At 43.9% G+C, this 10,695-nt stretch overlaps 1 protein-coding gene across 7 annotated transcripts in view; it reads right to left on the reverse strand.

Moving 5' to 3' along the window:
• The window catches only part of kn (EBF transcription factor knot), a 358,172-nt gene that overhangs the window by 229,145 nt on the left and 118,332 nt on the right, over window positions 1-10,695 (reverse strand). For all 7 annotated transcript variants that reach the window (XM_070100551.1, XM_070100546.1, XM_070100547.1 and 4 more), the window contains one exon: window positions 2,358-2,431. In XM_070100551.1, coding sequence (XP_069956652.1) covers window positions 2,358-2,431 — 74 coding nt within the window. The remainder of the gene's footprint in view (window positions 1-2,357; window positions 2,432-10,695) is intronic.

The raw sequence follows: 10,695 nt of genomic DNA on the forward strand, positions 1-10,695 counted from the left end.
GGGTCCTTATCACACCCCTAGGGGCCCCTAATTATGGCACCCCAGGGGCCACCTATCACATCCCAGGGGCAGCATCACTATCGAATCCCCGGGCCACTATCACCTCGGAGGGCCACCTAACTCTCATTCCCCCTGGGTGACAGGTCGGATGGTCGGGTGAGCCCCGGTGGGCCCACCAGACCATCAGACCACCCAGGCCTCCCCCAGGCCACGTAATACGGGATTATAACCTGAATGACCGGGATGAATGAACGCTAAAATTAAATATGAATTAAAATGTAGAGAGCTGGCGGGTGTTTTCAATAGCACTATCCTGGTGGATAGAATGGTTGAAAATGGATGGGAGGGGAGAGTGAGGCTCATCCATTGTCTGCCTGTAATGTAATCCAGAGGGATGGTCCGTCCACTCTGATACCCAGTCCCTGTACCATCCCTGCAGACAGGTGATTCTGTCTGTATCTCTCTCTCTCTCTCTCTCTCTCTCTCTCTCTCTCTCTCTCTCTCTCTCTCTCTCTCTCTCTCTCTCTCTCTCTCTCTCTCTTTCCGTCTCTCTCTCTCTGGTTCCATATTTCTCTCAATTTCTTACTGTGTGTATTTGTACTCACCTAATTGTACTCGTCTAACAGTGGTTGCAGGGGTTGATTCATAGCTCCTGCTCCCGCCTCTTTATTGGTCTCTGCTAGGTCCACTCTCTCCCTGCTCCATAAGCTTTATCATACCTTTTCGTAAAGCTATGCGAGTATGTGTGTGTATCTCTCTCTCTTACTGTGTATGTGTGTGTGTGTGTGTGTGTGTGTGTGTGTGTGTGTGTGTGTGTGTGTGTGTGTGTGTGTGTGTGTGTGTGTGTCTGTGTGTGTCTGTCTGTCTGTCTGTCTGTCTGTCTATATATCTGTTATTCTGTTTCTCTCTCTCCATCACACACTATTAGGCAGGAGCTGATAAATTGTTCCTCAACAGGGCCTAATACTGTTAACGGAAGCAATGAAGTGATTATCCCTTGCATTCCCTGACAAGCCGTTACTGTTAACTTCATTAAAGACCCGTTGGAGGTCGTTGGGCACCATGCTTACTACCAGCCTCCTGTTGCGCACAATGGCATCCACAGGCATTGTGTAGCCATTCAACTGTTGTGGGTAGCAACCACTGTTGTCCTTTTCATGTCCGTGGAAGTGGGTGAGAATACGCAAACGGGGGGAGTGGATGAGAATACGCAAATGGGGGGAGTGGGTGAGAATACGCAAATGAGGGGGAGTGGATGAAAATACGCAAATGGGGGGAGGGTGGGTGAGAATACGCAAATGGGGGGGAGTGGGTGAGAATACGCAAATGAGGGGGGAGTGGGTGAGAATACGCAAATGAGGGGGGAGTGGGTGAGAATACGCAAATGAGGGGGGAGTGGGTGAGAATACGCAAATGAGGGGGAGTGGAATGAAAATACGCAAATGGGGGAGTGGGTGAGAATACGCAAATGAGGGGGAGGTGGGTGAGAATACAAATGCAAATGGGGGAGGGGGGAGTGGGTGAGAATACGCAAATGAGGGGGGAGTGGGTGAGAATACGCAAATGAGGGGGGGGAGGGTGAGAATACGCAACAACCGGCCCTCATATTACAGAACGAACATAAATCCGCTGGTTAATGTATAGAGAACGTAAGAAAGAAGGAGCACTGCAGAAGCCCAACTGACCCATGCTATGGAAATATAAACACATATGACCCATGCTAGGCAGGTCCAAGTCACCTATTGGCCTAAGCTAGTCAGGTCCAAGTCACATCCACTTAACAGGGATGGATAAAGTTTATCCCATGTACCAGAGCTCTTCCCTACGAGGATAGACTAAGGGCCCCTGAACCTGTACTCCCTTGAAAGCCATAGAATTAAGGGGGATATGACTGAGGTGTATAAATGGAAGACAATAATAAATAAAGGGGATGTAAATAACGTGTTAAAGGTATCTAACCAACACAGGAAAAATAAATTTGATTTAGCAAGGATGTAGGAAGGCTAGACAATAATAAGAAGGTTCAACCAAGGTCAGTGAAAAGTTCAACCATGGCCAGGCAAATGTCAAAAGTTCAACGAAGGCCAGTGAAAGGTTCAGCCAAGGTCAAACAAAGGTTCAACCAAAGTCAAGGGAAGGTTCAGAAAAGGCCAGACAAAATAAGAGATTGAATTAAGGTCAGTGAAAGGTTCAAAAAATGCCAGACAAAGATCAAAGGCTCAATCAAGATCAAAGAAAGGTTCAAACAAGGCCAGAAGCTCAATCCAAACCAGTAAAACCTCCAACCAAGACCAAACCAAAGGCTGAGCCGAGGTCAGTAAGGCCAGACAAAGGTCACAACAGACGAGAGAACCTACCTGCACATGACCTCGTGGGTCAGTAGAACCCTGCACATCTCGGGGTTCTTATCTTGACCCTCGTACACGATGGCCTGGAAGACAGAAAATTACTTTTAAAGATATCTTCATTTCGATTATTTTTTCACCTATTACTAATTACCTTTTTTTTCAATGATTCCTAGTTATTTTTGGAGCTGTAATGAATATAATAATCATAATAATAATTACAAAAATTATAGTGATAGTGATATCTATTTGATAAATATAACTTATAATTCTAATAATTATAATTAACAAATATAATTAATAACTACAATAATTATAATTAATAATTATAATAATAATTAGTAACTATAATTATAAACTATAATAACTATAATTAATAATTATAATAATTATAACTAATAAGTATAGTAATAATAACAAATAAGTATAACAAATAACTATAATTATTAACTATAATAATTATAACTAATAACTATAATTAACAAGTATAACTAAAAAATACAACAACTAATTATACATATCTTCAATACAATCATACGTAATACACCAAGAATACACTTGAGATCAGTAATACAAAATACAATATAAATCCCAGAAGAGAACTATAAATCTGAATCTGGGAATACAACAGAATACAACAGAATACAACAGAATACAACAGAAGAAAAATGTAGCGACAGGTATATAACAAAAGAAGTGCAACAGAAATAAAAGACAACAGAAATGCAACAACAGAGACACAAAAGATAAATACAACGGAAACGTAGCAACAAAAATGTAACAGAAACGCAACTCAACAGGAATACAACACAACAGAAATGCAACAGGTAATAAGAATACACACACACACACACACATACACACACACACACACATACACACACACACACACACACACACACACACACACATACACACACACATACACACACACACATACACACACATACAAACACACACACACAAACACACACACACACACACACACACACACACTAACATACACACACACACACACACACACACACACACACACACACACACACACACACACACACACACACACACACACACACACTCACACACACACACACACACTCACACACACACACACACACAAAGCACAAAAAACACCAGTCAATGTAAAACACCATAAAACATTTTCCAAACAGAAATTAAAACAAGATAATAATAATTCCCGGAGATAAAATAAATTCCCGGAGATAAAATAAATTCCCGGAGATAAAATAAATTCCCGGAGATAAAATCGCTCCAACGTTAAAAAACATAGAAGAGTATTTTCCCTCCATAACATGTAGGGAAAAAAATTCCCTACGTTTTTCCCCGGCATGTATGGAATTTTTTACCCAAATTTTCCCCAAGTATATTTGAAAAAAATACCCCCAGCCAGATTTTCTCTGGCATGCATTAAAAATAACCCCAGATTTTTCCTAACACGCATAAAAATTTACGCCAGATTTTCTCTGGAATTCATGAAAAAAATCCCCAGAGGTTCCTAAAGCATGTTTAAAATTCACCAAAACTGAAAATTTTCCCCTAGCACGCAGAGGAGAAAATTCCCCAGATTTTTCCCCTAGAGGTAAGAGGAGGGGAAAAGGGCGAGGGCAGGTCTCCCCAGAATCTCCCTAGATCCCGGCTTGTCAACCCGGCCGGGTAATAAAAATGAAGGAAGGCGTAATGCCCCTTGTAATCCATTCTTAATCAAAACACAGCATCCCCCCAGCATCCTTCTCTCATCCCTCCAGCATCCTTCTCTCATCCCTCCAGCAACTCTCTCTCATCTCTCCAGTATCCCTCTCTCATCTCTTCAGCATCCCTCTCTCATCTCTCCAGCATCCCTCTCTCATCCCTCCAGCATCACTCTCTCATCTCTCCAGCATCTCTCTCTCATCCCTCCAGCATCCCTCCCTGGCCACGGGTAATCCCTACAAATCCCCCACCACTAAAAAGTCAAGATTATGGGTTAGTCTCCCTTCCCTCCCTTCCCCCTCCCTCCATACAGATCTTCCATCCCTCCCTCTCCCTATATCCATCTCTCTCCCTATATCCATCCCTCTCCCTATATCTCTCTCTCCTCCCTCCCTACAAACCTTTCTTCCCTTCCCCCCTGTATCCCTCTTCCCTTCCATCTCTCCCTTCTCTCTCTCCATCTTCCCTCCCTGGCCCCCCACAATGTCCATCAGGGTGGCCCTGAACAGGTGGTCTTGTAACTACTCCCTCCCCTCCCTCTCCCTCTCCCTCTCCCTCTCCCTCCCCTCCCTCTCCCTCTCCCTCCCCTCCCTCTCCTCTCTCCCCGCTCCCCTCCCTTCTTTCCCATCAATCCCCTCTTTCCTAAATCCTACCCCATCTACCCTCCGTACCCTCGTAGAACATACAATGGATCAAGGGAAAAGTAGAGAGAGAGAGAGAGAGAGAGAGAGCAGAATCTAGGGAGATTTTTGTGGGTGGCGGGGAGGACACTGTGACCGCGGTGAGGGGAAATTTCCCTGGATCACGAGGGGAGAATTCGGGTTATAACAGGGAGATAATCCAGTGCTGATGGGGGGGGGGGAGGTTTTTTTTTTTGTATGTAGGGAATGTTGAGAGAGAACTGGGGAAAAAGATGGGGAAGAAATCATGGGGAAAAAGATGCTGAATACGTGAGGATGGTGGGGAAAACTAGTTGTTGGCTGGCAGGGAAAAAAGGAATAGTGAGAAGACTATAAGAGATAGAAAGAGAGAGAAAGAGAGAGATTAGTGACAGGGAGGAATGAGGTGGAGAGAAAGGGGAGGTAATGGGGAGGACAGAATGGGGGTGAAGAGATGAAAAGGGAATAATTACTAAGCAAGGTGGGGAATGAAAGGGGAAAAATGACATCATGTAGGGGAAAAATAGCAAATTATACGTATTATTCTTTCCAAGGGAAAATTGGTAGGGGAAGATTATCGTTGGTGGGGATTAAAAGAAAAAGAGAAACTATGAGAGAGAGAGAGAGAGAGAGAGAGAGAGAGAGAGAGAGAGAGAGAGAGAGAGAGAGAGAGAGAGAGAGAGAGAGAGAGAGAGAACAGCCACATTATGCAAAAAAAATACACAAACCAACTTTGCTCCCCCTCCCCTCCCCTCCCCTCCCCTTCCCCTCCCCTCCCCTCCCCTCCCCTCCCCTTCCCTCCCCTCCCCCTTCCTCCTCCCCCTCCCAGTTTATTTCCCCGCCATTTCTCCCGTCTGGCTTAGTGGCTTAATTTTCCTGCTGGCTTCCCGGGAGCCTGGCTTAGAATGTCGACACATCCGGCTGGGATACCTTTGATTATCAGACACAACATCTTTGTCCTGGCTGTCAGGGGCGTCGCCCCCCCCGCCCTTTATAGCCGGGAGGAGCCAGGGTTCTCACCTCTATAGTGGCTTGGCTACCACCTGGCTGGAACCAGCTGGTTCACACGTGGCTAGAACCAGCTAGTTCACATGTGGCTAGTGCCAGCTGGTTCACATGTGGCTAGTACCAGTTGGTCCACACGTGGTTAGAACCAGATGGTTCATACGTGGCTACAACCAGCTTGTTAACACGTGGCTGCAGCCAGTTGGTTCACACGTGTCAACCATACTGGACGTATCAGTGACATGTATCAGCATCATGTATCAGTGTCACGTGTCAGTGTCACGTGTCAGTGTCATGTATTAGTGTCATGTATCAGTGTCATGTATCAGTGTCATGTATCAGTGTCATGTATCAGTGACATGTATCAGTGTCATGTATCAGTGTCATGTATCAGTGACATGTATCAGTGTCATGTATCAGTGTCATGTATCAGTGTCATGTATCAGTGTCATGTATCAGTGACATGTATCAGTGTCATGTATCAGTGACATGTATCAGTGTCATGTATCAGTGTCATGTATCAGTGTCATGTATCAGTGTAATGTATCAGTGACATGTATCAGTGTCATGTATCAGTGTCATGTATCAGTGTCATGTATCAGTGTCATGTATCAGTGTCATGTATCAGTGACATGTATCAGTGACATGTATCAGTGTCATGTATCAGTAACATGTATCAGTGACATGTATTAGTGTCATGTATCAGTGACATGCATCAGTGTCATGTATCAGTGACATGTATCAGTGTCATGTATCAGTGACATGTATCAGTGTCATGTATCAGTGACATGCATCAGTGTCATGTATCAGTGTAATGTATCAGTGACATGTATCAGTGTCATGTATCAGTGTCATGTATCAGTGTCATGTATCAGTGTCATGTATCAGTGTCATGTATCAGTGACATGTATCAGTGACATGTATCAGTGTCATGTATCAGTAACATGTATCAGTGACATGTATCAGTGTCATGTATCAGTGACATGTATCAGTGACATGTATCAGTGTCATGTATCAGTGACATGTATCAGTGACATGAATTAGTGTCATGTATCAGTGACATGCATCAGTGTCATGTATCAGTGTCATGTATCAGTGACATGTATCAGTGACATGTATCAGTGTCATGTATCAGTGACATGTATCAGTGACATGCATCAGTGTCATGTATCAGTGTCATGTATCAGTGACATGTATCAGTGTCATGTATCAGTGACATGTATCAGTGACATGAATTAGTGTCATGTATCAGTGACATGCATCAGTGTCATGTATCAGTGTCATGTATCAGTGACATGTATCAGTGACATGCATCAGTGTCATGTATCAGTGTCATGTATCAGTGACATGTATCAGTGACATGTATCAGTGTCATGTATCAGTGACATGTATCAGTGACATGCATCAGTGTCATGTATCAGTGACATGTATCAGTGACATGTATCAGTGTCATGTATCAGTGTCATGTATCAGTGTCACGTATCAGTGTCATGGATCAGTGTCACGTATCAGTGACATGTATCAGTGACATGTATTAGTGTCATGTATCAGTGACATGTATCAGTGTCATGTATCAGTGTCATGTATCAGTGTCATGTATCAGTGACGTGTATCAGTGACGTGTATCAGTGTCATGTATCAGTGTCATGTATCAGTGACGTGTATCAGTGTCATGTATCAGTGTCATGTATCAGTGTCACGTATCAGTGACATGTATCATTGACATGTATCAGTGACATGCATCAGTGTCATGTATCAGTGACATGTATCAGTGTCATGTATCAGTGTCATGTATCAGTGTCACGTATCAGTGTCACGTATCAGTGTCATGTATCAGTGTCACGTATCAGTGACATGTATCAGTGACATGTATCAGTGACATGTATTAGTGTCATGTATCAGTGACATGTATCAGTGTCATGTATCAGTGTCATGTATCAGTGTCATGTATCAGTGTCATGTATCAGTGTCACGTATCAGTGTCACGTATCAGTGTCATGTATCAGTGTCATGTATCAGTGTCATGTATCAGTGTCATGTATCAGTGTCACGTATCAGTGTCATGTATCAGTGGCACGCATCAGTGTCATGTATCAGTGTCATGTATCAGTGTCATGTATCAGTGGCACGCATCAATGTCATGTATCAGTGTCACGTATCAGTGACATGTATCAGTGACATGTATCAGTGTCATGTATCAGTGTCATGTATCAGTGACATGTATCAGTGTCATGTATCAGTGTCACGTATCAGTGTCACGTATCAGTGTCATGTATCAGTGACATGTATCGGTGTCATGTATCAGTGACATGTATCAGTGTCATGTATCAGTGTCATGTATCAGTGACATGTATCAGTGTCATGTATCAGTGTCACGTATCAGTGTCACGTATCAGTGTCATGTATCAGTGACATGTATCAGTGTCATGTATCAGTGTCATGTATCAGTGACATGTATCAGTGTCATGTATCAGTGTCATGTATCAGTGACATGTATCAGTGTCATGTATCAGTGTCACGTATCAGTGTCAAGTATCAGTGTCATGTATCAGTGACATGTATCAGTGTCATGTATCAGTGTCATGCATCAGTGTCACGTATCAGTGTCACGTATCAGTGTCATGTATCAGTGACGTGTATCAGTGACGTGTATCAGTGTCATGTATCAGTGTCATGTATCAGTGACGTGTATCAGTGTCATGTATCAGTGTCATGTATCAGTGTCACGTATCAGTGACATGTATCATTGACATGTATCAGTGACATGCATCAGTGTCATGTATCAGTGACATGTATCAGTGTCATGTATCAGTGTCATGTATCAGTGTCACGTATCAGTGTCACGTATCAGTGTCATGTATCAGTGTCACGTATCAGTGACATGTATCAGTGACATGTATCAGTGTCATGTATCAGTGTCATGTATCAGTGACATGTATCAGTGTCATGTATCAGTGTCACGTATCAGTGTCACGTATCAGTGTCATGTATCAGTGACATGTATCGGTGTCATGTATCAGTGACATGTATCAGTGTCATGTATCAGTGTCATGTATCAGTGACATGTATCAGTGTCATGTATCAGTGTGTATCGTATCGGTGTCATGCATCAGTGTCACGTATCAGTGTCATGTATCAGTGTCATGTATCAGTGTCATGCATCAGTGTCACGTATCAGTGTCATGTATCAGTGTCACGTATCAGTGTCACGTATCAGTGTCATGTATCAATGTCACGTATCAGTGTCACGTATCAGTGTCATGTATCAGTGTCACGTATCAGTGTCACGTATCAGTGTCATGTATCAGTGTCACGTATCAGTGTCACGTATCAGTGTCATGTATCAGTGGCTAGTAGAAGGAGAAATAGAGGGATAGGAAGAGAGAAAAGGGAGAGAGAGATAGAGAAGGAAAGAAGGAGAAAGAGAAGAAAGAGAGGAGAACTGAAGAAGGGAGGAAAGAATGTAAGACGTAGTGTTAAGGATTAGAATGAAGTGGTAAGAGAGAGAGAGAGAGAGAGAGAGAGAGAGAGAGAGAGAGAGAGAGAGAGAGGGGGGAGGGGTAGAGAAGGAGGAGTTAGAGAGATGGAAGAAGGGAAGGGGTAAAAAGGGGGAAAGACAAGCGTGACATTGATTACACACTTGTTCTATATACATGTGGTTACTATTTCTGCCCCTCCCTCTCCCCCTCCCTCTCCCCCTCCCTCTCCCCCTCCCTCTCTCTCTCCCTCCCGCTCTCTCTCCCTCTCCCTCTCTCTCTTCCTCTCTTTCCCTCTCCCTCCCTTTCAAGTTTCAGTTGCACCGCTTTCTTCCTAATCTACCTTTATCTACTCTCCCTTACCTACCATATTTCTCTAATAATCTACCTTCATCTACTCTCCCTTATCTACCATATTTCTCTAATAATCTACCTTCATCTACTCTTCTTCTTTCTCCTCCTCCTCTTTCTCCTCCTCCTCTTCTTTCTCCTCCTCTTCTGTCTCCTCCTCCTCTTCTTTCTCCTCCTCTTCTTTCTTCTCTTCTTTTTAATCTTCTCCTTTCTCCTCTTCTTCTTTCTCGTCCTCTTCTGTCTCCTCCTCTACTTTCTCCTCCTCTTCTGTCTCCTCCCCTTCTTTCTCCTCCTCTTCTTTCTCCTCCTCTTCTTTCTCCTCCTCTTCTGTCTCCTCCTCTTCTGTCTTCTCCTCTTCTGTCTTCTCCTCTTCTGTCTTCTCCTCTTCTGTCTTCTCCTCTTCTGTCTTCTCCTCTTCTGTCTTCTCCTCTTCTGTCTTCTCCTCTTCTGTCTTCTCCTCTTCTGTCTCCTCCTCTTCTGTCTTCTCCTCTTCTGTCTTCTCCTCTTCTGTCTTCTCCTCTTCTGTCTTCTCCTCTTCTGTCTTCTCCTCTTCTGTCTTCTCCTCTTCTGTCTTCTCCTCTTCTGTCTTCTCCTCTTCTGTCTTCTCCTCTTCTGTCTTCTCCTCTTCTGTCTTCTCCTCTTCTGTCTTCTCCTCTTCTGTCTCCTCCTCTTCTGTCTTCTCCTCTTCTGTCTTCTCCTCTTCTGTCTTCTCCTTCTCTTCTTCTCCTCTGTCTTCTCCTCTTCTGTCTCTCCTCTTCTGTCTTCTCCTCTTCTGTCTTCTCCTCTTCTGTCTTCTCCTCTTGTCTTCTCCTTCTGTCTTCTCCTCTTCTGTCTTCTCCTCTTCTGTCTTCTCCTCTTCTGTCTCCTCCTCTCTGTCTCCTCCTCTTCTGTCTTCCTCTCTGTCTTCTCCTCTGCTCCTCCTTCTGTCTTCTCCTCTTCTGTCTTCTCCTTCTGTCTTCTCCTCTTCTGTCTTCTCTCTTCTCTCCTCCTCTCTGTCTTCTCCTCTTCTGTCTTCTCCTCTTCTGTCTTCTCCTCTCTCTGTCTTCTCTGTCTCCTCCTCTTCTGTCTCTCCTCTCTCTGTCTTCTCCTCTTCTGTCTCTCCTCTTCTGTCTTCCTCCTCTTCTGTCTTCCTCCTCTCTCTCTCCTCTT

Source organism: Cherax quadricarinatus, chromosome 73 (genome assembly GCF_038502225.1).
Source record: "Cherax quadricarinatus isolate ZL_2023a chromosome 73, ASM3850222v1, whole genome shotgun sequence".
Lineage (NCBI taxonomy): Eukaryota > Metazoa > Arthropoda > Malacostraca > Decapoda > Parastacidae > Cherax > Cherax quadricarinatus.